This window comes from Natator depressus, chromosome 3, assembly GCF_965152275.1.
Source record: "Natator depressus isolate rNatDep1 chromosome 3, rNatDep2.hap1, whole genome shotgun sequence".
Lineage (NCBI taxonomy): Eukaryota > Metazoa > Chordata > Testudines > Cheloniidae > Natator > Natator depressus.
The window spans coordinates 67,391,335-67,419,086 of record NC_134236.1 but is presented as its reverse complement, the minus strand read 5'-3'; the positions used below and the strand labels follow the sequence as shown (position 1 = coordinate 67,419,086).

Below are 27,752 nucleotides of genomic sequence, written 5' to 3'. Positions count from 1 at the left end.
CTTTTCATTTTGAGAACACACAGAGCAGTGGTTCTCAAACTTTTTGTATTGGGGACCCCTTTCACGCAGCAAGCCTCTGAGTGCAACATCCCTCTTCTCTCAGTGGCTGACTGCGACCCCACCAGAGACTGACAGCCACAGCCCTGCCACCCAGGGGCTGACAGCTCACAACCCACATGTAACCACTTCTTGACCTGACCTGTTGCGACTCCCAGTTTGAGAACTCCTGAGATAGAGCTACGTGTAGTATTTCAGTTAATTTCTGGTAGAGTAGTCACTAAAAGAAATACTTGTGTTCATATGTCATTCTGAAAAATTCTGCTGTAAACATACCATAGGGTATTGTCTACCTTGTCATACAGTTTTTTTTTTTTCTGTTTGTTTACAAGGTATCTTCACATTTTAATGATCTTCTGGTCATTTGTTGCTGGCGTTGTCACATTCTACTGCTCATTAGGACCAGATTCTCTCTTGCCAAATATTCTTTTTACAATAAAATATAAACCCAAGGTAAATTTAATTTTTCTTTGTAGTGTTTGTTTAATTTTTCTCCATTTATTTTGTAGCAATATGTACAACCAGTAATTTTAGAAAATGTTATGCTCTGTTAATGTAACAGTGATGAATGCAGTTGATATTAACTTGTAACTTTCTGTGGTGAACAGTCTTCAGATACAAATGAAGGCTCTAATTTGGCAAATATTTGGGTTGAACCCAATGGGACTATTTACATGTGTAAAGTTAAGTAAATGTGTTTGCAGGATTAGGGCCTTATTACTTAAAGGTTTGAAATATGCAGTCGTCAGTGTGGGCAATTCAGCTGCAGCTTGTATAATGCTTTTAGAGTGTCTGTAGTAGTTGCATTTTTTTTTTTTTTTTTAAATCCTAAACCTGCATGATGCTTGTAAAAGAGATGCATTTCTTTTGACAAAATGAATTCAGAATATATCTTACTGGCCACACTCCGCCTGCTTTACATGAATTTGAAAGTTTCAAAGAAAGAAACGTCAGTTCTAAATCACCTTTCTGCTGAATTTAGAACAATGTTTTATGTTGATAGGTTAGTTTTAATCTGTAAGTTAGTTTCTTAAATTCAATTGCTTCCATTTGGTACTTTACTAACTTAATTATCTTTCAGAGTAACAGCCGTGTTAGTCTGTATTCGCAAAAAGAAAAGGAGTACTTGTGGCACCTTAGAGACTAACCAATTTATTTGAGCATAAGCTTTCGTGAGCTACAGCTCACTTGCATCCGATGAAGTTTATGCTCAAATAAATTGGTTAGTCTCTAAGGTGCCACAAGTACTCCTTTTCTTTTTAATTATCTTTGTATTCACCCCCCCCACACACACACCCAAAAAATCAAGCAATCTATGATATTTTGTGCAATTTAATTTTACTTTAATCCCATACAGTAAAAGCAAATTCGCTAATGCAGAAATGCATTGAGAGAGAGGATTTTGAAAAACTGAGATTTGTTAAATACTTTCTCTTTCTTAGCAATTAGAACTGCAGGAGCTATTTCCCCAAGGTCACAGCTGTGCTGTATGTGGTAATGTCAAATGCAAAAGGCATAGGTAAGTTAAATATTTGGCATTTCTTATCATAACAGTTGTTACATCTTGTACTTTGGGGTGAGAGAACCTTCTATTAAATGTTGTATTATTTCTCTTGGTTTCTTACAGACCTGCATTGCTTCTGGAAAACTACCAGCCATGGTTGGATCTACAAGTGTCTTCCAAGGTTGATGCCTCTCTCTCAGAGGTAACTGTTATTTAATCTAAGGTGCCACAAGTACTCCTTTTCTTTTTGTTATTTGTCAGTTAATGTTAATTATTTGACATGATTTCAGTGCATTGAAATCCAAAACAACTAAGGTTTTATCATTCAGATCCCTCCTTAAGACTCATCATTACTTTTGGACATCAGAAGTGAGTCCATCACAGTTCTTGTATGTATTAAAAAATATGAAATCAAGGAGGAATAGAGAGATTATACTACCTCTGTATTTTGCACTGGTGCAACTGCTTCTGGAATATTGTGTCCCATTTTGGTGTCCACAATTCAAATAAGATGTTGAAAAATTGGAGAGTTCAGAGAAAAGCCATGAGAGTGATTAAAGGACTGGAAAGCATGCATCATAATGAGACCCTCAAGGAGCTCAATCTGGTTATCTTGTCAGATAGAGTGTGTGATGTTTCCCGGGTGTTATCTGGACCGGTGATCTGCTAGGTCACTCCAATCCTCGACTCGGGGAGCCAGCCTTACCCTGCTCTGCTGTAAGAACCCCCACTCCCGGGCTGTTCGTGCACAGCCTTTATAGCAGAGGTGGGCAAACTACGGCCCATGGGCCACATCTGGCCCACGGGACCCTCCTGCCCGTCCCCTGAGCTCCTGGGCCAGGAGGCTTGCCCCCAGCCCCTCCCCTGCTGTTCCACCTCCCCTGCAGCTCTGGGCAGCCGGGCAGCGCAGTTGCAGAGCTGCGGCCTGACCCTGTGCTCTGGGTGGCGTAGCTGTAGCTCTGCCAGTTAGCGGTGCTCCAGACGGCGTGGTAAGGGGGCAGGGGACTGGGGGGGGTTGGATAGAGGGCAGGGGTTCTGGGGGGGGCCAGTCGGGGGGGGGGTTGGATGGGGCGGCAGGGGGCAGTTGGGGTGCAGAGTCCGGGGGTGGTCAGGGGACAGGGAGCGGGGGAGTTGGATGCGGAAGAAGTCCCAGGGGAGCTGTTAGGGGGTGAGAAGCAGGGAGGTCGGATAGGAGGCGGGGGCTGGGCCACGCCTGGCTGTTTGGGGAGACAAAGCCTCACCTAATCGGCCCTCCATACAATTTTGGGGGAAAAAAAAAAAGTTTGCTCCGCCCCTGCTCTATATCATGTAAGCTGCTCGCAGCTATGTGAATGAGCACTTTTGGCCAGTTGCTGCTTGGATTGTGCAGCCGAATGACACTAGCCAATATCTCCGGTCCCAGACGCAACCCTAGGAGCCTCCGTCTTGCAGTGTCCAGTTATGCCCACTGGATGCTGCAAGCTTATATGAGTTTGTCAGTTTAACAAATAAATTGATATGTATTAGCTTGTTATCCCAAGGGGAGTCTCGGACATGCTTCAAACCAAACGTACTGCTTCAGGTAGAATAAACAAATTTATTAACTGTAAAAGAGAGATTTTAAGCAATTATAAGTCAAAGCACAAGAAGTCAGATTTGGTCAAATGAAATAAAAGCAAAATGCATTCTAAGCTGATCTTAACACTTTCAGTGCCCTTACAAACTTAGGTTTCCCACCACAGGCTGGCTGGTTGCCCTTCAGCCAGGCTCTCCCCTTTTGATCAGCACTTCAGTCGCTTGGTGGTGGTGTCTGTAGATGGAGGTGGAAGAGAGAGAGCATGGAAAAACTCTCCCTTTTATTATGTTCTTTCTTCCCTCTTAGCTTTGCCCCACCCCCCAGCTTCAGAGTCAGGTGAGCATTACCTCATCGTAGTGCCGAACTGACCACGGGAAGTGGGATGATTAGCTCGAGAGTCCAGCAGATCCTTTGCTGCTGCCTAGGCCAGTGTCCTTTGTTCCTGTGAAGGTGGGCTGGGTTTGTCCCACACGTGCCCTGATGAGGTGTGAGCTGCCCCTCTGCTCCTGGGGAGATTTTGCCTGGGCGTGTTTTATGCCATGAGGACACATTTTCAGGCTCATAACTATATATATGAAATTACAACCTATAACGTTACTATAACAATGCTCAGTGTACCATGAGCCGTCCGAAGACACCCAACACGGCAAACTTTGCACTGGATACCACACGATCATATTATAAGGACGAACATGGGGATGCAGGGTGCTCTTCCGAGGTACAGAGTGTCACAGGATGAAGGTGTGACTTGATCACAGACTATAAGTACCTAGATGGGGAACAGAAATTTTATTATAAAAGGGTCTTCAGTCTAACAGACAGAGGTATAATAAGAGCCAGTGGCTGGAAGTTGAAGCAAGAGAAATTGACTTGAAATAAGGCACAGATTTTTAAATGATTGTAATTAACCACTGGAACAATTTACCAAGAGTTGTGGTGGATTCTCCATCACTGGCAATTATAAAATCTAGATATGCTCTACTTCAAACAGGAGTTAATTCAGGGAAATCCTATGGCCTGTGTTGTACAGGAACGGGAAGTCAGACTAGATTATCATGATAGCGTCTTGGAGCCTTATCTACGAAAATGAGTGTATATTTAAACTGAGGCTCTAAGGTAGGTCCAGGACTGTCATTACAATACTACCAATACTAAATAATAAAATACTGTTTTTTGTTATCCATTGTTCTTTCCAGTGTACTGTTATGCACTGTATTGTGACCTAAATTTAGATTAAGTTCTCTAAGACGGGGGCATTTGTTTATGAGAAGGAGCCAGCATGTTTTTGGGTTCTTTAAAATATTAAATATTACCAATAATTAAGATGTGCCATGATTACCCGAAGAACTTATTTATTACCTATCTCCTAGAGTTATTTCCTTCCTAAATGTGAGTGCATATTTAAAAAAATAAAATATTGCACTTTCTTATGCAATAGCTGACTTTTTTACAGCATCTTGACAATGCACAGTATGTATCTTGAGAGCAGAATGAGTTGAAGAGCTCTGATTAGCAAACCTATTAGTACTTGTAGTTCAATCCCATCAAGAGATTAACATATGTAGAACTTTTATTAAGAAGTGCATCTTTTTGGAAATAAATGCAGTGAGAATATCCTGGAGGATGGTGGTGTATAGTATTCAGAGTTGCTGTTTGTATGGCAATACTACAGCATTGTGCCTTAGAGAATCATGAAACTGTATTACAGCCTTCACTACTCCAGTTAAGCTTGAAAGAAGACAGAATGGAGAAGACTTGGTGCTGGAGTGGGGCATGATTTTCCTTGTTTCTATTGCAAACTCTAAGTTATAGAATGATGCTGCAACTCATGTAAATTGCATGAAATCTGTGTTCTGTTGTCCAGTTCATCTTGGGCTGAGTTCAAGATGTGATATGTAATATAGTTTTAAATGTCACAAGTTGCATAAAATGAATCTGACTGAAAAATTGCTTACTTGAATTATCTACCAATAATATATTTATAGTGTAGGTTTACTTACCTCTTGATCAATGCGCTTGTGAGACGCTTTGTGGCATAAACCATGCTAATATGTCATTGTGAAAGAGAGCTGATCAGAGATGTCTGTAGCCAGCATCACAAAAGACAGTGGTGTACCTGGTTCAGAACTCCTATCATTATAAATTTATCATTAGTTCTTTGGGTTTTTTTTTTAATTCTTGGTTCCATGTAGTTAAAGAAGAGACCTAAGGGATAATGTTTTACTTTCTTGGGCAGGAGGGGAGGGATGGTTCTTTCACCTGTCAGTCCAATTCATCCCTCCATCAGTTGATTGACAAGCACCCTATAAGCTATCATATTGTCTAGCATTGTCAGACTGGGCCCTTGAGGCAATCCAGAACGCAGCAGCAGCATGGCAGGGTATGTTCTCTATCACCTGGGATCAGTTCCTCGTCTCGGAGACAAATATCATCTTGGCCATCTGATCACTGCTTTCTAAGACTCTGCTCTTATGGGTTGCACGTTAACTTTCCAAGGTCTCGCTTTCTTTCAGTCGATCCCCAGGCTCACTGCTCTGGCTTGCTATTGAGTGCTTCACCCCTAAACCTGTACTCTCATAGTTCCTCTTCCTGGCAGCCTTGGTCCCTTCTTTGGAGGCCCACAGAAAGCTTGTCCTACATAGAGCATTTGACTCTACGGCTTTCAGCCTTACAGTGTTTGCTTAGAAATACATTCCTCTTCTCCTTCCCTTTTTTTTTAACATATTCTTCTCTAGCCAATGCATTTTGTTTCTCCACTTTTAATCTCTTGTTGTTTTAGAGTTATAATGTACACATTGAGTGAGGTTAGAAAAGATGTTTGTGTATTTTTTTTCTTTCAGTTCTTCGAACAAGTATATAGAATAAATAGATCCCTTATTTTGTAATGTGATTGTCTTTGTTCTACACAGGTGCTTGAACTGGTGCTGGAAAATTTTGTCTATCCATGGTACAGGTATGAGTTTTCCACAAATATTACTTTTTCTTCTAATAATAACCCCTCATTCAAAACAGTATAGTGGAAACAGTCCTTTACAAAATACATATTTAGTTTTTGTGTTAAAAATAATAAAATACAAAGACTTTTTTTTACTTTCTCAATATAACAGTGTTATCACCTTAGTTTGTTTTATATCTTATTAGTTAAGTAGAGTGGGTCAATTTGTTCTAAATTTTTAAAATATTACAAAGATTTTTGTGAAATTTGTATTGAAACTATAAAAACACTGTATCTTAGTGAGACTTTCCTGGAAAAAGACACATTTTTGCTGCAACCATAAGAGGTTCAAAAACTGTAAGAACTTTAAAAATCTTCTTTTATGAGTTATGATTCTAAACTAAAAGTATTCCTCTGACCCGGTATTTCATGTAGTGTCTTAATCTAAAAATAAACATTTTTATCCTTTTTTTAAAAAAAAAAAAAATAAGGAAAATACATTCAAGATATGAGCTAAGGCTTTGACCCTGCAAAGATTCTACACATGCTTAATTTTAAGACTGTGAATAGTTCTGTTAAACTCAAATGAGACTATTCACATGCTTAAAGTTAAGCATGAGTGTGAATAAGTCTTTGCAAGACTGGGGCCTGTATGGGTTTCTTGTTTTGTTTTTGTTTTTTTTTAACTTAAAGGCATATTACTCTAACCACTTTGAAGGAAAATAACTTAAATATTTCAATTCTTGGTGCATATTAATGCCATGATGTAAGATTATTTTAATTTCTAAAACAAATAAAACACTGGATTTACCTAATTCAACTCTGAATTTGACTTTCCCCTTCTTAAAGGTGATGTTCATTAAAAGAATCAGTCAGCTACTCTCATCTTTTATTTTACGTTGTCTGTCTTACCCACTGGAAGTTCAGAATTTTTTTACAGGTGTTCTGTTTCTCATTTATTTTTAAATATGACTGAAGTCTGCATGTCTCTATTTAGTTATGCCTTTGCTTTGGGTGTGTCAATATTGGTTTGAATATACTGAGCAAAGCTATACACTTAACTGCAGGACAACAGAGGGAGCCCAAACACTGTGGTGTACATCACCAAAATGGATAATCTTTGGGTGTTCATTAGCTGAGTAAACTTTCAAGTATATGAAATCCAGAGGACATTTTGCAGAGCTCCTTTTAAATAAAATAAAATTTAAGGAGGCCATATAGGTGGCTGTCTTTAATATTTTATAATTTAAAATCAGTGGAGAATCTATGGACACTGTATCTTTTATGTTACTTCAGACTGACAGAGAGAACTTAGATTGAAGATATTACATTTAAGAATCACAGGTTCCAAAAAAAAAGTTATCTTTATGTGATCATGTTGTGCTTAGCACAGTGAGGTCCTGGTCATAACTGGGTCCTCTGAACACCTTAGCATTGTGATAATAAAAAGAAGTGAACTAGCTCTTCGAGGTGGGGGAAATTTTCTGAAGTTATGGTTTATTGCTTAAAGTCTTGGGGCAATATACAAAATTGGAGAATTATTTTTACTTAAGGGCAAATCTTCTTAGCATGTTTGACTGTCATTAGGGCAGAATTTGTCTAATGTTCTAGAATTTTTTTCTCTTCCCGTTCCAGTCTTTCCTCCCTTCTCTCGGTTTGCATCTTTGGGGAAATCCATTTGTCCCAAACAGGAAAATGAGTCCCTCAGCAGACACAGCTTTGTAGGAAGGGGCAGATTTCAATGATGGGACAGGTTTGGGATCTCTTTCTGTCCCAGGCTAGAGCAGCTAGACCAGAGTTTAGGGTGGGAGAAGACTCTGGGATGATATCTTCCTGTCAAGGGAAAGGAGCACAGACTTCCTTGACACCAGCTAGACCCTTTTAGGCAGGAAAAATGGGAACTGGGCACAAGAGGATTTTTTCCTTTGCCTCACCAGCTGATGCCATCTTCTACCATCATCAATATTTTGTATATTAGAGCTCTAACATGCTTTTCCCTACTTGGGAGGGGAATAGGATGATCTACTTTTGGTCAATTTTTAACAAATGAGAATTCCAAAAAATGCTGTGCTACAGGTAACATGCATATTGTATTATAATTAGAGCTAGTCAAAAACTTTCTGGTGGGAAAATTGTTTTGTCAGAAAATGTTGATTCCACACAATCAAAATCTTGTCTCGGAATGTACCAATTTCATCTAATTTTTTGCAGGAAATTATCAGAACTATACTATAATATATAAAAGTAGAAACATTTTGACCTTATCAAAACAAAACATTTTGAAATTTCAGAATTTGTCATTAGATAGAAATGCAAAATTTCAACCAGCTCTCCTGATAATATTGAACAGTTACTGCATTTTTCTTCATAAAGCTTTGCAAACATTAATTTAGGCTCACTCTGTCTCACCTAACTGGGTAACTATCTTTTTTTAACACATGGGGAAAGTGAATTAGCGGTGGTTGTTTGCTCAAAATCATGCAGTTAGTTAGTATTAAAACAGGAATTAGAACATAATTTCTGGCTGTTAGTCTTATGCTCTGACCATGCCTCTCAAGTCACAGCTAATTAGAAGTGCAAATATATCTACTATATTGAGGTGTCTGTATGTTTCTATGCTTGAATAGAGGACCAGTCACCAGCTGGCCCTGCCCACTTTTTGTGCTTTCATTTAGATTGGAGATAATTCTTATGCTTTCAAGTGCCACCTTTTAATGGTTTTATTCTTTTTTTTGTAAGTGTCAAATGTAACATGGATAGGTTAAAGTTCAAACTAAATATTTTCCTTGGTTTACTTTGTTTTAAAACTTTGCAGGGATGTAACTGATGATGAGTCCTTCGTTGATGAGCTGAGAGTAACATTGAGGTTTTTTGCATCTGTATTAATTCGCAGAATTCACAAGGTAAAAATTGCTTGGAGAGAGAACATGATTTTATATGTAAGAAGTGGTATCTAATGCCAAAGTAAATCTTCTTTCTTTAATTATGTTACCAAAAGAAACATATTGTACTGTCTATATAGAATTACATTTGACAGTTTTCTTCCTCTTTATGCCAGTTTCCTTCCTCTGAAACTTATCTCCCATGGTACTCTTGGCCACAGCCCAATCCTATAGAATCCTTGCAAATTAAAGTCTTTGTTCCTGCTGTTTTAGTAATGCTTTGTGTTGGCACAAGACTATCTTCTATGTTGCATTGGCTGTTTCTAAGGTGATTCATTTGAAGGGAGTAGAGAGAATTACTAGATATTGGGGAGCTATAGTTCTTGTAGCTACCACCTGGTTCTCCATCTGTGCTTCGGTTCTTTGAAGATATTTTTAAACTTGTTAAGAGGATAACTGCTTCAAATAGCTCACTCTGAGAATCCCAGTAGGTGTGACTTGTGTGGAGAAGGGACTATGCTAACTTGGAGTCATTTGATATAAGTGTTAAGTAAAATCGTGTGATGGGGGTATGTTGCTGGACAAAGACCAATGAACACATACTATATGTAGGTGGGTGCACAGAAACACAGAGGCTTGGACTTCTGTATGGAAGCTCCACCTGAACTGCTCATTCAGAACTTTTTTTTTTTAAATTTGAATGATCATCAGTTGGCTTCTGTGATCCTGCTCCCTCTCCTCAGAGCAGGTGGGAGAGTTGGTCTGCAATCAGGAAGGGAAATATTGCCAGGATTTTATAAGATCAGATTTTCCTTGTAATAAGAATAAGAAGTGGAGGTATTACCAGACACGATTGTTCTGTTTTTTGTATTTAACCACAGTAAACGTTTAGTGGATTTTTTTAAAAGAACAGATTTTGGAGTTGGAATACATTAGTGGGGTTTTGAAGAGATCTGCAGGGCTCTTGAAATAGAAATATAAAAAGCATCCAGCATTGCCCGATGTTCACAGGCAAGTGTCCTGAGAGGAAGATTATAGGGGTAAAAGGGCTGTACTAGTGACTCAGACATCAGTTTCGAACAAGATGTTTATCCAGGAAGGGGCATGTCATGGCAACTTGTACGTGCATTTAGTTCCTGTAAAAAGTTTGGACTGACCACCCTCTGTCCTTTAAACAGGTACAGTATATGCAAAGGAAACTTTCTGTTGCTCTGCGGTAATGTCTCAGTTCCTGCAAAATGCACTTATCTCTAAGTACCTCTGATTGTTGTAGGCAGAACAGGAGTGAGAAGCTAGCTCAGTTTCCATGCCCATTCACTGCTGGCCCCTTTGCTGACGCAGCTACCTAAGGGTGTTATTCCACCTCAGTAACAACTATTAATACATTTTATTTCCTGAGCTACAAGATATACCACACATGCTGCAGTAGCTGATGAACAACCTGACACAATCCTAGCTGAATGTCAGATCTGGATGTCTTGCTTGTTAACATGCTTGTGGTACTGCAGATGGTTTAAAAGTTACGGTGGGGAAAGCATAAAGGTTTGTAAGTGAAGCAAATGTTTCAAAATGGAAATGTAACATAAGTCTTTAAATTTATTTTAGAATTTTAATTCATATAACTTGAGCATACTTGGGAGTTATTAGTTGACTTGTTGATCCATTGCTATCATACATGAAAAGATTAAATATGACAGTGATAATACCTTATTATATAGGTAGCTGAAGGAAATGGTTACGTGTGAACTGAAATAATCTAGCATAAACATCTTTTAAACATATCCTTTGTGAATTAGAATAATAAAGATCACCCAAATTCCCCACCTTTCTTGTCAGGAACAAAAGATTTATAATAATTTCAGTCAGGCTTGGCTGAGAGCAAAAAGATATTTGATCTTTTGTGGCAGTTAAGCTGTGTTAAGTGTTAGATGCTGTGTGGAGAATTGCAGAAGCTTAGCCTATGTCTATACTAGCACTTTTGTCCATGAAACTTTTGTCAGCTGGGGTCTGAAAAAAACACCCCCCCCCCATAAGTTTCACTGATAGAAGCGCTGGTTTGGACAGCACTACATCAGCAGGAAGCGCTCTCCCGCTGACATAGCTACTGCCACTTGTTAGGGGTGGTTTAATTATGCCAATGGGAGAGCTCTCTCGTGTTGGCAGAGTGGCTACACAGGAGACCTTACAGTGGCACAGCTGCAGCAGTACAGCTGTGCTGCTGTAAGGTCTTTAGTGTAGACATAGCCTTAGTAGGTACAGGAGTTTAATCAAAACACATTCCCCTTTATACATTATTAGTTCATAAATTTTGTATTAAGGTTGTATCTGATGTAATATCATTAAACTTATTTTCTGTGGTTTTTTGCGCAAAGTTTTGCGAATATCTGTAAATAACACACAATTAGATGTCATCGTGATAGCTTGAGCTGTGTGAATTCTGCAGGGGAGGTGGAGTCTGTGTGCGTGAGTGAGATGACAGAATAATAGGTCTTGGAGCTCACAAAAGGGTAATTCAGAGTGACAGGGTGAGTGAGGTAATACGTTTTATTGGACCAACTTCTGCTGGTGAGAGAGACACGCTTTTGAGCCACGCACAGCTCTTCTTCAGGTCTGGGAAAAGTACTTGCAGCATCACTGCAAAACGCAAGGTGGAACAGATGGTTTAGTTAGCACATATTGTAAGGGACCATTCAAGGTAGAATGACCTGTTAAAATCTCTGCAGTCGTAGGGTAAAAAGAGTCATAAAAGTCCCTGAAATCTAACCATCAGATACTGATCAAACCAGCAGACAAGAGGCACCACTGTAGTCCTCAACTATGATGACAGTTAACGAGGCTAACCAACAGCACTCTGACACCACCTACTATAAAGAACTCAAAGATGACCCCAGACCACAATTTATCTAGGAATTTAAGGATGATATCCAATCCTTCCTCAAACAACTCAGAGAAACTTTACAAACTCCGCCCCCATGAAACCACCCCAGTGCCCTTCTACATGCTTCCCAAGATATACAAAAAAAGGAACCAAGGCAGACCCATCATATATGACCACGGCACTGTTACTGAAAGTATATCGAGACTCTTAGAAACCACCCTCAAACCACACAAAGGGCCAGCTTTCTCCAGGACACAACTGATTTTTCTCCATAAACTGCAATATTAACAACCTTCCTCAGACTATCCTCACCACTGTGGATGTCATTTCTTATACACCAACATCCCTCACAATGACGCATAGCTGCCTGCCTCAAATACTTGCAAGACAATGGACAACCCTGAGATATTCACTCCAAACACTTCACCAAATTCATCCATTTCATTCTCACCCATAACAGTTTTACGTTCAGCAACAAACATTTTGTCAAAACTATGGGAACAGCCATGAGTACTAGGGTGGCTCCTCAATATGCCAAACTCATCATGGGCCAATTTGAAGAATTTCTGGACAAATACCTGAGATACGTTGATGATATTGTCATCCTCTGGACAGATAGCTTAAACTCACTCATAGATTTCCATCACAACTTCAACAACCATCACCTGTCCATTGAAGGCTCTCTGGAACACTCCTACACGAGCATCAACTTTCTGAACATAACAATCAGTTTCAGCAATAAAACCCTACAGACAACCATATCCAAGAAACCCATGGATCACCATACCTACCTTCATAGATCCAGTAACCAACCCAAACAGCAAGAAAACTGTTTATCTACAGCCAGACACTCAGAGACCACAGAATATGCTCCAAGGGGAAAGTCCAGGATATACACCTTAACACATTTAAAACTGCCTACACCAAACAAAGACACTCCTCCAGAGAAGTAGATTGCATCATAGAACAGGCCACTGAAATACCAAAAGAGAACCAGCTTCAACACAGAAATAAAACCCCCTCTGACCATTCACCCCTAGCAGTCACGTACCATCCCACACTGGAACCCATAAGGGATACCATCAAACTACTACAACCCATACTCAATGGGGACCCTATCCTGACAGAAATTTTTCCTGAACCCCCTCTGTTGGCCTTCAAACAACCCCTCAACTTCTCCAAGCTAATCAACAAAAGCAAGCTCCATACAGACCAGGACACACCAACTCAAAGCGGCACCAGACCCTGCCAGAACATTGGATGCGAAATCTACAGACATATATCCTCTGCTACAGTGATCAACATCTCCTCCCCCCCCCCCCCCCCCGCAACACACCTTTCAAGATCCATGCCTATCACAATGTGTAGTGTACCTCATCCAATGCACTAAATGCCCCAATAACAACTATGTGAGTGAAACCAGATACAGTAATCGCTATGCTTTTGAGTAAACTTACTTAGGAAAATGATAAAGGACAAAAACACCCTCTCACCTGTGGATGAACACTTTTCACAAAGCGATCACTCAATATCTGATGTCTCAGTCCTCATACTAAAAGGAAACCTGCATAACACTTTCAAAAGATGAGCCTGGGAGCTTAAATTCATTACTATGCTAGACACTAAAAATCATGGACTAAACAGAGACACTGGATTTATGGTTTATTACAACAATCTGTAACCCACTAACCTGCTCTTTGTACTATGACTGTAGAGGTGTTAATGGGACACTCTACGTTAAATGGTGCGTTGCAATATATGTTATCTACTTATGCTAAACAATCTGTTCCACCTTGCATTTTGCTGGGGGTACCTTTCCCAAACCTGAAGAAGAGCTCTGTGTGGCTCGAGAGCTTGTGTCTCTCTCACCAACAGTTGGTCCAATAAAACGTATTACCTCACTCACCTTATCTCTCTAATCTCCTGGGACTAACAGGGCTACAGCTACACTGCATGTAATTCAGAGTGTGAAAATTTACATATATGGAAGCGGACAGACTGGATTGGTGGTTTTGTGATGTGTAGTTCACTGAATGTACTGGGTTTAGAAACTGACTTGGTAAGCAGCTTACAAAGAAAATTGTCAAATTCCTTCCGCTGTAGCAATCTACTTTTAATGCCTCAATAGTCGGGTGAAAATGATCTGTGACATAGAACTCATTTTCTTCTTGAAAGGTTTCAGGTGTACTGTAATGCTTCTTGTGGACTTATTTTGGGGGGAAGGAGGGAGAATACAATACGTTGTGAAAGGTGGCAGATTTACATTTCTTTTCTAAGGCCTTGTCTACACTACACGGTTATATCAACAAAACAGTGGAGGTGTACATACTGAAATGCTCATCCTGTGAGTGTAACTCTCCTGCTTTGCCAACTTAATAAAACCATCTTGACAAACAGCATAGAGCTTTTTGCGATGTAGCATCAGTGTAGACACCTCACTTGGTTATGTTGCCCTAATTGGCCTCCAGGAGGTATCCCACTATGCCCAGCATGTTTGCTCTGGTCAGCAGTTTGAACTCTGCTGCCCTGAAGTTACACAGGTAACTATAAAAAGAAAAAAGAAAAGGAGTACTTGTGGCACCTTAGAGACTAACCAGTTTATTTGAGCATGAGCTTTCGTGAGCTACAGCTCACTTCATCTATGCATCCGATGAAGTGAGCTGTAGCTCACGAAAGCTCATGCTCAAATAAACTGGTTAGTCTCTAAGGTGCCACAAGTACTCCTTTTCTTTTTTCTTTTTACGAATACAGACTAACACGGCTGTTACTCTGAAACCTGTCATAGGTAACTATGTAACTATGCCCCTCCCCTGTTTAAAGATTTGGGAGTTTTTGAAATTCCTCTTCCTGTTTGCTCGGCACAGTTGACACAGCATCTTCACAGCTGACCAGGCCAGCTTTACTCAGCAGACGTGCTCCCGCATGGAGCACACTGGAGCTGTTTGATCTGCTGAGTATATAGAGAGAGGAGGTAGTGCAGTTGCAGCTTCGCACCAGCTGTAGGAATTTCAATACCTATGGGCTGATTGCTGGTGGCATGCAAGAGAAGGGGCACGAAAGGGACGAGCAGCAGTGTCGTGCTAAAATCAAGGCACTGAGGCAGGCGTACCAGAGGGCAAGGGAGGCCAACTGTCACTCTGGTGAGGAGCCGAAGACATGCTGCTTCTATTAGTAGCTGCATACCATCCTCAGCAGTGACCTCACCTTCCCCACCAAGAGGCCCGTGGATACTTAACAGGGATTGGAGGAAGCAGCCCGTGGACTCAACCCTAATGAGGAAGTGGTGGACGAGGTGGAGGACCTGGAGGATGATGTGGAGCCCACGGCAGGCTTATCTGGTGGCGTGGAGAGTCAGGACCTCTTTTCCACTCCAGAAGGGTCTAGCCAGTCCCTGCACTCTGGAGGCAGGAGAGGGGAGCTTTGGTAAGTGTGCATTTTGCTTTGATATTGCACAGTGAGAGAAGATTGAGCTCTCATGTACTTCGTTATATGGTAGAAGAGGGATAAGAGACAGAAATTAATAACAGAGCCTGTCCATCTATGCAGTGAAGCCATGGTGGAAAATTTTGTTAATGTACATGGGGATGTCCGAGGAATCCTCCATAGTGATCTCTAGGAAACTTTCCTGTAGGTATTCTGCAATCCTTTGCCGAAGGCTCCTTGGGAGAGCTGCCTTGTTTCTGCCCCCACTGTAGGAAACTTTGCCGCGCCACCCAGCAATTATTTCTGCAGGGACTAGAGTGGCACACAGGTGAGCAGTACACGGAGCCAGTCTGAAGCCACACGCATGCAGGAGATGCTCCCTTACATCTTGGATTGCCCTTAGGAGAGAGATATCGGGTTTGATTACCCTAGCCTGTGGAAAAGGATACCGGTATTCAGAATAGGCTCCCTAGTCATTTAGTGCCCCCCCTTCCCAAACCACTGTTTGTCCCTTTCCCCTTGCCAATTGCCCCTTTCTCTGCAAACTAACCATAATTGGGACTTGTGGAGACCTGTGTGCTAGCCGAGGGACAGTGAGAAATAGGTGGTGTTTTTGTGATTCATAGCTGTGAGTGCACTTGCAATATTGTCTCTTTTCATTGTTTGTTTGCTTTCTGCAGATGTGCCTTTGAGAACACGCCTCTATACCAGCGGAGCACCTCCATCAGATAAAGTGCCAACCCAGAAGGAGTATATGTTTTGCCAAGCGCTGCAGTCAACAGTTGCAGCACAGAGTGAAACGAGAGCGTGGAGGGAGACAATGAAAGACTGAGGGCTGGGTAGACAGGAAAGGACATAGGGGCCGGAGCGGATGATAAAGCATCTCAAGGACCAGACAGAGATGTTGAAGTCCCTCATTAGCCTGCAATCACAACAAATCTGTGCCCGACTCCCCCTTCAGCCACTACAGAACTCCTGTCCATGCCCTTCCCAAACTCCCCCACTGCATTCATTGTGTGTTCCCAGTCCCTCACAGTACCTGTGCACTCCACGTCTGGAGTTTACCAGTGAAAGCTGGAGTTAAACCCAGCTGTGAGACACCTAACCGTGAGACTGTTCTTTGTCATGTCTCCTCTTTGACCAAACATTTGTTTGATCCTGTTATTAAACTTGAGTCTTTTTGAAATTAAATGTCTTTATTTGTGAAATGCATAGATAAATACGTAAATCATTCAGTGCTGACATTGAAACACATTGGCTATAGGTAGGAATATGTGCTCCTTGCAATTAATGCTCAAGAAGCAAGCATGACCCAGGTAATTCATGGTGGCAAGTAAACATTGCCTGGCCGAATGCATTATATATGGACACATTACTGGGAATTGTCAAAATGCTCCTTCAAAGCCCCCCTGATTTGAATAACCTCCCGCTATGCCCTTCTAATTGCCCCTGTATTGGATGCTCAAAATCAGCAGCCAGCTGATCAGCCTCATAGCCCACCCCTGGGGAAACTTTCTCCCTTTGATTCGCAAATATTATAGAGTACAGCAGGCCACAATGACCATCGGAATATTTTCCTCACAGAGGTCTAACTGTCCAAAAAGACAATACCAGCAACCTTTTAATCGGTCAAAGGCACATTCAATGGTCATTCGGCACCTGCTTGTTGTTGAAGTGCTCCTTGCTGCTGTCTAGGTTCCCAGTGGTAAGGCTTCATGAGCCTCGGGAGCAAGGGATATGCGGGGTCTCCAAGGATTGCTGTGGGCATTTGCATGTTCCCCATTGGAATCTTCTGGTATGGAAAGAAAGTCCCAGCATGCAGCTTTCTATACAGTCCAGTGTTCCAAAAGATGCGTGTATCATTCACCTTCCCTGACCACCCGGCATTAATGTCAGTGAAACGGCCTCAGTGATCCACGAGTGCCTGCAAGACCATGGAAAAGTAGCCCTTTTGGTTGATGTACTCCGTTGCAAGATGGTTGGGGGCCAAAATTGGGATGTGTGTTCTATCTATTCCACTGTTGCAGTTAGGTAATCGCATTGCCTCAAAGCAATCAATTATTTCCTGGACGTTACCGAGAGTCTCAGTCCTTCGTAGCAGGAGGTGATTAATGGCCCTGTACACTTGCATCACTGCAGCCCCCATGGTGGACTTTCTAACTCCAAACTGATTCGGGACTGACTGGTAGCAGACTGGAGTTGCCAGCTTCCACACATGGATCGCCACTCACTTTTCCACAGTGAGGGCAGCTCTCATTCTGGTGCCCTTGCACTGCAGTGCTGGGGCGAGCACCGCACGGTTCCAGGAAGGTGGCTTTGCACATCTGAAAGTTCTACAGCCACTGCTTCTCATCCCATACATGCACCATGATGCAATGCCACTGCTCAGTGCTTGTTTCCTAAATCCAGTGCTGGTTGTCCACTATGGCAAGCTGGTCCATGAATGTCAGCAGCAGTCATGAATGATTCATTTCCATGGCAGACAGCAGGGTGGGCATCTGTTTCACAGCTCATGAAATGCTGCAGGACCAGCCGCGTTGTGTTCATAACACTTATCGCCACAATGGTCAGCAGCTCAGGATCCATGCTGACAGGCAGAATTGGAGGTCTATTGAAAAACAGCGTGAAACAAAGAAGGAATCCATGGAATGATGGGACGGAAAGAACTGCATCACGGGGCAGCAAGCACATTCCAGTTATGCACTGCAATCTGTTTGCAGAGCTCCCAGCAGCAGAGGGTGACAGAGGGTAGCGAGTTGCACAGTGGAATAGCTACCCACAATTCAACACTTTCTCTGTCAATGCAAGAGCAACCACTGTAGATGTGCTCAGCTGACACAAGGAGCATTGTGTGGACATGCTCCACTGATGTTGTTAAAGCAATTTATGATTGTTGACAGAACTTAAGTTGATTTAACGCTCTAGTGTAGTCGTGGCCTCAGTTACCTTTTGAAGTGCTGTGCCTTAGTTGATAAGTCTTTGCTTGTTTTTAATTGCTTGGAATAAATATGTCTAAATCTCAGATTAAATGTATTTAAACACGAGTTAAAATGGGTGAAGACAATAAGGACAAATCCCATCCATTACATTTTATTTATTTTTGTTTAGCTTAGACTTTGTACTGTAAAATCGTCTTGGTTTGAAATGTCAGGAGAAAGGTAGCGCTTGTTTTTCCCCCCCCCCCCCTTTATTGACTCTCCTAAATGCTTTTCTTTTTGTGCATGAGGAGGGCTGGACTCGGCACTCTGGAACTCTGTGACTGGTTGGCTTGAGGAACTTGAATGAGTGACACAGGATACACTCTGCCTGTGGACTGAGTATGGCCATCGCTTTGCTCTTGGTCCTTGTTGGCCTTAATGCTCAGGAGCCAAAGCTGGAGAGTGCGTATTGCCTTGATAGTGGCCAGAACAGCCCTTGTGGAATAGAACTTGAGGTTTCATTTAAATTGATTCTAAAATGATTGAGTTAAGATTTATTATTACTACAGATGTACACTTCAACAGATTTCCATTTTGACAGTAAATATGCTAAAGATAGGTTTCAGAGTAACAGCCGTGTTAGTCTGTATTCGCAAAAAGAAAAGGAGTACTTGTGGCACCTTAGAGACTAACCAATTTATTTGAGCATGAGCTTTCGTGAGCTACAGCTCGCTTCATCGGATGCATCCGATGAAGCGAGCTGTAGCTCACGAAAGCTCATGCTCAAATAAATTGGTTAGTCTCTAAGGTGCCCCAAGTACTCCTTTTCTTTATGCTAAAGATGTTTAGGACGTTTGTCGGATACTCTAAATGCAGTAGAACCCCAAATTTATAAACAGCAATCATAATGAACAACCAGTTAAGTGAACCATTTTTATCCCCCAAAGAAAAAATCAATGATTTATTTCACTAGTTACTACAGGACACTACAGCACAGTATGTACGTACAGTACTGTATGACAAGACTTGGAGGGATTCGATTTTTATCGATAAATATTGGTAAACATTGATTTCACGATATACAAACTGCTGAAAAAGTATTCCATCAATAATAGAAAAGTGCAGATTGGTAAAGTAAGAAATGTTCCTTGAGAACTTATTAAAGTTTATTTAAGGATATTTACTTTGTATATTTTGACGTGTGATGTTGACAATTCATGATTTTTAACAAATAAAAAGCTTTAACTTGTTGAATCTCAACATCTGCTGTCATTAAATAATTCTGATCTTTCTCCATTGTCTGAATGCCTCCCGTAAGTTCCAGCAACTGTGAAAATTTCAATAAATTAAAAAAAATGCTCAAAATTGAACTTTGATATTGAAATTATAAAATAAAATTGAATTCTGCCAAGCCTATGTATGATCGTAATATGCACACTGCATACATTTCTTACCATTTATGTACATTATCATTGAACGAGAAAATTAACTTTTGTACCTTATCTACTACAACTAACTTTGAAAAGCTCAATATTTTGATTTTTTTTAATGTTATGAACTTCTTAGTCCCCAAATGGTTCATAAAATAGGAATTCTACGGTATTAACTGGTAATTGTAAGTACCTTGCTTTCCCATGAAAATGAGCATGCTGTCAATTACTGTGGTTACTTTTGATAAAAACAAATCTTATTTTTTGAATAGATGGGTATTTTAATTTTACTAATAAATTGCATTAACATACTTTTGATAGTAATCTATTTTAATGACTTTGGGAGAATTGGTTTTTTCCTTAATTAAAATTTATTCTTTTAGGTGGACATTCCATCTGTTATAACAAAGAAAATGCTAAAGGCAGCAATGAAACACATAGAAGTCATAGTTAAAGCCAGGCAGAAAGGTACTGTGAAACATTTGTATGTATGTTAATGTTTTGTAAATTTAAAATGGTTTGTAAGTTTAAAATGCTAAGCCTAAAACTTTTGATGCTTCACATTTGCCAGTACTTTGGCTAATCTGTTCATTCTCAAATCTACTGTTGCCTTCATTTTTTTAAAAACTCCATCACTCGGTCTGCTTTGGTGATTGTCTGGGGATAGAGGGCCAAACCTGGGCAAGGACTGAATGCAGACAGTTTTTGTTCGATTTAGAAGAACATAAGAATGGCCATGCTGGGTCAGACCAAAGGTCCATCCAGCCCAGTATCCTGTCTTCCAACAGTGGCCAATGCCAGGTGCCCCAGAGGGAGTGAACCTAACAGGTAATGATCAAGTGATCTCTCTCCTGCCATCCATCTCCACTCTGTGACAAACAGAGGCTAGGGACACCGTTCCTTACCCATCCTGGCTAATAGCCATTAATGGACTTAACCTCCATGAATTTATCCAGTTCTCTCTTAAACCCTGTTATAGTCCTAGCCTTCACAACCTCCTCAGGCAAGGAGTTCCACAGGTTGACTGTGTGCGGTGTGAAGAAGAACTTCCTTTTATTTGTTTTAAACCTGCTACCCATTAATTTCATTCGGTGGCCCCTAGTTCTTATATTATGGGAACAAGTAAATAACTTTTCCTTATTCACTTTCTCCACACGATTCATGATTTTATATACCTCTATCATATCCCTCCTGAGTCTCCTCTCTTCCAAGCTGAAAAGTCCTAGCCTCTTTAATCTCTCCTCATATGGGACCCATTCTAAATGCCTAATCATTTTAGTTGCCCTTTTCTGAACCTTTTCCAATGCCAGTGTATCTTTTTTGAGATGAGAGGACCACATCTGTCCACAGTATTCAAGATGTGGGTGTACCATGGATTTATATAAGGGCAATAAGATATTCTCTGTCCCTTTTTTAATGATTCCTAACATCCCGTTTTCTTTTTTGACTGCCACTGCACACTGCGTGGACATCTTCAGAGAACTATCCACGATGACGCCAGGATCTTTCTCCTGATCAGTTGTAGCTAAATTAGTCCCCATCATATTGTATGTATAGTTCGGGTGCCTTACTTTACATTTATGCACATTAAATTTCATTTGCCATTTTGTTGCCCAATCACTTAGTTTTGTGAGATCTTTTTGAAGTTCTTCACAGTCTGCTTTGGTCTTGACTATCTCGAGCAGTTTAGTATCATCTACAGACTTTGCCACCTCACCGTTTACCCCTTTCTCCAGATCATTTATGAATGTTTGAATAGGATTGGTCCTAGGACTGACCCTTGGGGAACACCACTAGTTACCCCTCTCCATTCTGAAAATTTACCATTTATTCCTACCCTTTGTTCCCTGTCTTTTAACCAGTTCTCAGTCCATGAAAGGATCTTCCCTCTTATCCCATGACAATTTACATAAGAGCCTTTGGTGAGGGACCTTGTCAAAGGCTTTGTGGAAATCTAAGTCCACTATGTCCACTGGATTCCCCCTTGTCCACATGTTTGTTGACCCCCTCAAAGAACTCTTAATAGATTAGTAAGACATGATCTCCCTTTACAGAAATCATGTTGACTTTTGCGCAACAATTTATGTTCTTCTATGTGTCTGACAATTTTATTCTTTACTATTGTTTCAACTAATCTGCCCGGTACTGATGTTAGACTTACCGGTCTGTAATTGCCAGGATCACCTCTAGAGCCCTTCTTAAATATTGGCATTACATTAGCTATTTTCCAGTCATTGGGTACAGTAGCTGATTTAAAGGACAGGTTACAAACCATAGTTAATAGTTCCGCAATTTCACATTTGAGTTCTTTCAGAACTCTTGGGTGAATGCTATCTGGTCCCGGTGACTTGTTACTGTTAAGTTTCTCAATTAATCCCAAAACCTCTTCTAGTGACACTTCAATCTGTGACAATTCCTCAGATTTGTTACCTATGAAAGGCAGTTACGTTTGGGAATCTCCCTAACATCCTCAGCCGTGAAGACTGAAGCAAAGAATTCATTTAGTTTCTTTACGATGACTTTATCATCTTTAAGTGCTCCTTTTGTATCTTGATTGTCTAGGGGCCCCACTGGTTATTTAGCAGGCTTCCTGCTTCTGATGTACTTAAACATTTTATTACCTTTTGAGTTTTTGGCTAGCTGTTCTTCAAGCTCCTTTTTGGCTTTTCTTACATTTTTTACATTTAATTTGGCAGTGCTTATGTTCCTTTCTATTTACCTCACTAGGATTTGACTTCCACTTTTAAAAGATGCCTTTTTATCTCTCACTGCTTCTTTTACATGGTTGTTAAGCCACGGTGGCTCTTTTTTAGATTTTACTGTGTATTTTAATTTGGGGTATACATTTAGGTTGAGCCTCTATTATGGTGTCTTTGAAAAGTGTCCATGCAGCTTGCAGGGATTTCACTCTAGTCACTGTACCTTTTAATTTCTGTTTAACTAACTTCCTCATTTTTGCATAGTTCCCCTTTCTGAAATTAAATGCCACAGTGCTGGGCTGTTGAGGGGTTCTTCCCACCACAGGAATGTTAAATATTATTATATTATGGTCACTATTTCCAAGGTTATAGTTACAGATCCTGTGCTCCACTCAGGACTAGATCGAGAGTTGCTTCTCCCCTTGTGGGTTCCTGTACCAGCTGCTCCAAGAAGCAGTCATTTAAAGTATCGAGAAATTTTGTCTCTACATTTTGTCCTGAGGTGACATGTACCCAGTCAATATGGGGATAACTGAAATCCCCCACTATTATTGAGTTCTTTACTTCGATAGCCTCTCTAATTTTCCTTAGCATTTCATCGTCATTATCACTGTCCTGGTCAGGTGGTCGATAATAGATCCCTACTGTTATATTCTTATTAGAGCATGGAATTACTATCCCTAGAGATTCTGTGGAGCATGTGGATTCATTTAAGATTTTTATTTCGTGACTGTCAACATGTAGACATTTAGTTAATTTAGAAAATTGGTCTTTTTCCTGGAGTGTGGAGCAGGAATGTGTTTCCTGTTCAGTTCAGAGCAAAATATAGATATTTTTCTTAAGACATTCCTGGTGAATTCCAGATGAGCAGCAATAAGTGAAAGGATGCATGTGTATGTGAATATATTATTTAACTGAAATAAACTGTTCTATAACTTACTAACTAAACTAAAATGAAACTATAATTAAATAACTGCAAACTGTGCTAATTTTATAGCTAGTGTGAAGTGACATCCATAATTTATTAAATGTAGCCAATCCAAGTATGTAACTTATAATGCATAGGCAGCCTTAACTTTGCCCTGTGAGTGTATGCATTGAAATACAGTCTGTACTTAGTCACATTTTCTGCCGGACTTCAGGCCTCAATGTGCAGGTTAGACAGCGCCTAGTGAATGAATGGGGAAGTTCTTGGGGTAAAAACCTGTTTTAATATCCTTGTTGTTCAACATGTGGCATGCATGTTCCTTCCCCTCCCCCCTGCACCTTAGCTACTGCACACCATCCAACACCTGCCTTGAATAAGGAACTTTTTCTTCAGAATTTTGCTGAATTTATTGTCACCCCTGCAACGTTAGCAAGTATTGTACCTCTGTTCTGCATCTGTAAAATGAGGATAGAGAGGCTGTTCATTGCCCGTGGTGTCACACACAATCTGTAGCAGAGGCAGGACTAGAACTAGAATCCGGGGTCCTAGTCCAGTGTCTTAACAGTACCACCATTCTTCATCTCCACCAGGTTCTTGTCTCATTCTCCCAGATTGTATATCTGTTGCAGTGCATGAGGTAGGATGCTTTGGACCCAGACCCAGTCACTGTGCAAATTTACTACATCACCATCCAGTGTGTGCACTGAGGCTCTGATTCAGCAAGGTACTTAAGAATGTGCTTAACTTTAAGCATGTGAGTAGTGCTGTTGAAGCTGGTGGGACTACTTGCATGCTTGAAGTTAAGTAGGCCTACTTGCTGAGTTGGAGCCTGAATAAAGCACGGGTTCTGCAAAAAAAGTAATATATAATCACTTTATGCAATACAACAGTCTTTTTAGTAATCAAAAGGGAATAGAGTTAAGGTGGCAGAGGCAACCTTAACTTCATCCATTCCTGAGTTTTCAGTGCTTTGCTTTGCAATCTTGACATTCTCTTAACTGTAGTCTTTATGTATGGAATTTCATATGCTCTTTAAAAAGAAAAATGAAAACTCTGCCACATCTGGCTATTTGCTTGGAAGCAGTAGAATGCTCTGTACAGCACAGTGTTGTAATCAGTGTGATGGAAACCTTTGCCCCGTTCTTTATGCACCAGTCCATAGCCTGTGGAAGAAGACAGGACCATGGAGCCTTGTCTTCTTTCATATGCACATTCTCAGATTATATTCCACAATCCTTTGTCTATTAAACCTGCAATTTCACTCCACTTCATTTAAGGATGAGTATGTCCATTGGAATCCTGACAATTCCTTCAATGGAAATTTCCATTCGGGTTGTGTACTCTATTTTGCGGAGTGTCAGTGGAACTTTGGGAGCCTGCATGAGGTATAATTTAGACAAATCAAATCTAACTTTCACCAAGCAATGAAAGGTACATCTTGTGGTGCTATCATAGTAAATTTAAAGCTTCCATGGCCATTTGCTAAGGTGCTAACGCTGTTCAGAAAAAAAATTGCAAACATTTTTCTTACCAGAAGAGCTGCATTTTTTCACTTCTGTGCTTGTAAATGGCATATTGTGGGTGGGGTTTTTTTTGAGATTTTTTTGGGAAAAATATTGCTACCTGACTGAGAGCAGATATACTCAATTTCAGCTGTAAATGTGAAATTAGTAAATGTGTAAATAGCTGAAAATAACTCCTTGTAACGTGAAGGTTTCCTAAGCCTTCCCCAGAGGGGTTGCTATATACACCACCATGGTTCAGAGATCTGGACTTTAAGCCTTGCCTTGGTTCCAGTTCTCTTTTGGCCTCTTCCCATTGTTTTCTTTTTCCTCTTTCTACACCCTTCATCTCCAAGGTCTTTCTCTCCCTTTTTCTTCCAACTTTTTCCTCTCCTCTATTTCAGAATGCTCCCTGCTATCTCCTATGGTGACTCCTTATTTATAGTTTCCAGAGTGTCTCTCTTCCTGCTGCTTTCAGCAATGCCAGTTAGCTAAATCTCATCAGGTGGTATAAGGATCTATAATAATTGACTCACTTTTAGAATTTGTTAACTGAGATTTATTTTGCGTACAGATTCTAGTAAACTAAATACACCTATCTGTAGCCCTCTAATTCACAGGTTCTGTTCTGCAATTAATTCATTTTTAGTGTATTTCTTGGCACAGGGCCTATGTTGAATTAATTCACACCTTGTTGTGCTGATTTACTACAACCCAGTCCTTGCCCTTAAAGTGATTTAAAGGGATTATAAAATGTTTATTGCTAATTAAGGTGCAGAGGTTTTACCTGTGAAAAAAGTATTCTTTTTTTTTCAAAATAGCTACTGATATGTGAATACTTTATACTTTTGACCAAATGGTCCCGGGTCAACTTTAATTTAAACACAGTGACAAGCAGCACAAAAGATGTATTGCTTCAATCTTTCTTCCAAAGCAACTTTGGAGTATAAATTAAGTAGGAAACACATTACATAACTAAAAGTTCTAGTCTCAGATGTTTCTAAATTATATTTAGAGCAAACCAATAAATAAGAGCCTAGCCTTGGAGAGTGAAACTTAGGTAAAAGCAAATGGAGAGAAGCTGTAGTATAGTTAAAAATCAAACCAGGCTTAAGTTGTCCACTAAATGGTAATATTGAATTGGTCCAGTGAAGAAGTTACTACTTTTTACAGAAGAAGGTAGAAATTTTATGTAGGCTTTGAAGTATGGCTCTACTGTGAAAAGACCATGTACAGGTGTCTTTTTCTTATACAGTTGTTGCTGTATAAGAAAAAGTTGTGTGTTGTGTGTCTTTGACAACTGTGCATATGTTACATGACATTATCAAGTTAATATTTTTATCAGTGGCTTTCAGTGTGTGGGGGTCTGCAGACTGTAAGATTTCCAAAGGAGTCTGCACCTCCATTTGAAATTTTTTCGGAGTCCGTAGATGAAAAAAGATTAAAAATTGCTGTCACATATCGAAGTGGAAAGAAATCTCCTCACCCATTATTTCACAAGGGTAGGAAGGAAAAGAGTAGAACATGCTAAACCTTTGTTTTCTTGCAGTGAAAAATCCAGAATTTTTACAGCAAGCTGCTTTAGAAGAATATGGACCAGAACTCCATGTGGCTTTGAGGAGTCGAAGAGATGAACTTCACTATTTAAGAAAACTTACTGAACTTCTTTTCCCTTATATTCTTCCCCCAAAGGCAACAGACTGCAGGTATCAAATATATTAGAAGTTGTACTATTTACAACAGTTGCATGCCATATAGCGCTGTAGTTCTTAATGGTGGTAAAGTGGGTGAAGGACAGTGTCAGCCTGAACTTTGAATTTGTTTTCTATGTAAGTACCAAGCCTCTTAAGTGTAATTTAAAGAGTGAATTCTTACTTAATGTTTTTGTTGATTTGTATATTTCTGTACAAAAGAGACTAAGTATCTGTTAACTAGGGAGAAAGGAAAGGAATTGAGATGCAGTAGCAGCGCTTGGTCAGTTTCCTTGCTTCTACAGTAGTGATCTTAAGTGAAACTCCAAATACAAAAAAATGAAATGAAAGAATAATTTGTTGCTTCCTGGGATCCACGGCAGTGATAGGTTAGTGTGCTTGTTCTAGATGTTGGGTGCACTGAAGTAGATGAAGCTTATTGGGCTCATAAGGTATTTGGACTGGATAATGCTGTCTCAGGATACTAATGGTTCTCATAATGCAGGAAACAGCAAAGAAAAGTAGCTGCTTCTCAACAACTTACCCATTTTTACAGTTGGAAATTACCAATGTCTGTCTTAAAGCTAAAATATTTGATTTTTGCTGTTCTGTAGGAGTCTCCCATTAACGTTAGTGAGATATGCATGCATTGTGAATTTATGTCCAGTTCCTACACAATGTTGATTTTTGAAAACTGAACTGTAGGGGTGGGAGGTGTTAATGCAAGCTGGTGACTGGGGGTGGGTGGGCAGCTTGATAGGCATCAATAGCTGGGCTTGCATAGATAGGTGGCAGCACTGAAGTCTGAGACATCTACATGCAGTTTTTGCACCAATTTAACTGAATATGTTGAATAACCAATTTAGTTAAATCAGTGGAACCCCTTAATGTGGTGCAGTTACCAGTATAAAATTGCTTATCAGTATAGTGAGTTTTGGTAAATGTTCAACTGGTAGCAGGCTGGCCACTAGCTTGCATTTTCTGAGCTCCATGTGTGGCATCAAACTAAGTCCCTCCTGAATCCGCCCCCCCCCCCCTTTCTCCAGACTCATACTACATAGACGGGCCTTTACTATGTAAGTGGTGCTTGGGTGCATCATCGATGTAGAACAGTGGACCACTTGCTTCACAAGCGCCTCATCTTCAGAACAACATTTGTTTTAGGTTGTCGGAGTGTACCATGAAAGGATTTATAGGAAGAATATATAGCAGATCCCAGCTGAAGAAGTTAAGAATCTACATGATCCTTATCTAGACTTCTTTCATTGGCACAATAGAAAACCTATGTTTCAATACTAAAGGAGGAGGATGGGGCAGTCAGCACAGTCGAAGTATTGAAAACAAGTCAAC

General features: G+C 40.4%; 1 protein-coding gene across 4 annotated transcripts in view; it reads left to right on the top strand.

Moving 5' to 3' along the window:
* Positions 1 to 27,752, top strand: part of SNX14 (sorting nexin 14) — an 80,105-nt gene that overhangs the window by 2,034 nt on the left and 50,319 nt on the right. For all 4 annotated transcript variants that reach the window (XM_074948061.1, XM_074948062.1, XM_074948059.1 and 1 more), the window contains exons 2-8: positions 390 to 510; positions 1,500 to 1,576; positions 1,685 to 1,763; positions 6,026 to 6,069; positions 8,867 to 8,954; positions 19,966 to 20,050; positions 26,261 to 26,417. In XM_074948061.1, the coding sequence (XP_074804162.1) occupies positions 406 to 510; positions 1,500 to 1,576; positions 1,685 to 1,763; positions 6,026 to 6,069; positions 8,867 to 8,954; positions 19,966 to 20,050; positions 26,261 to 26,417 (635 nt within the window). In that variant the 5' untranslated portion in view covers positions 390 to 405. The remainder of the gene's footprint in view (positions 1 to 389; positions 511 to 1,499; positions 1,577 to 1,684; positions 1,764 to 6,025; positions 6,070 to 8,866; positions 8,955 to 19,965; positions 20,051 to 26,260; positions 26,418 to 27,752) is intronic.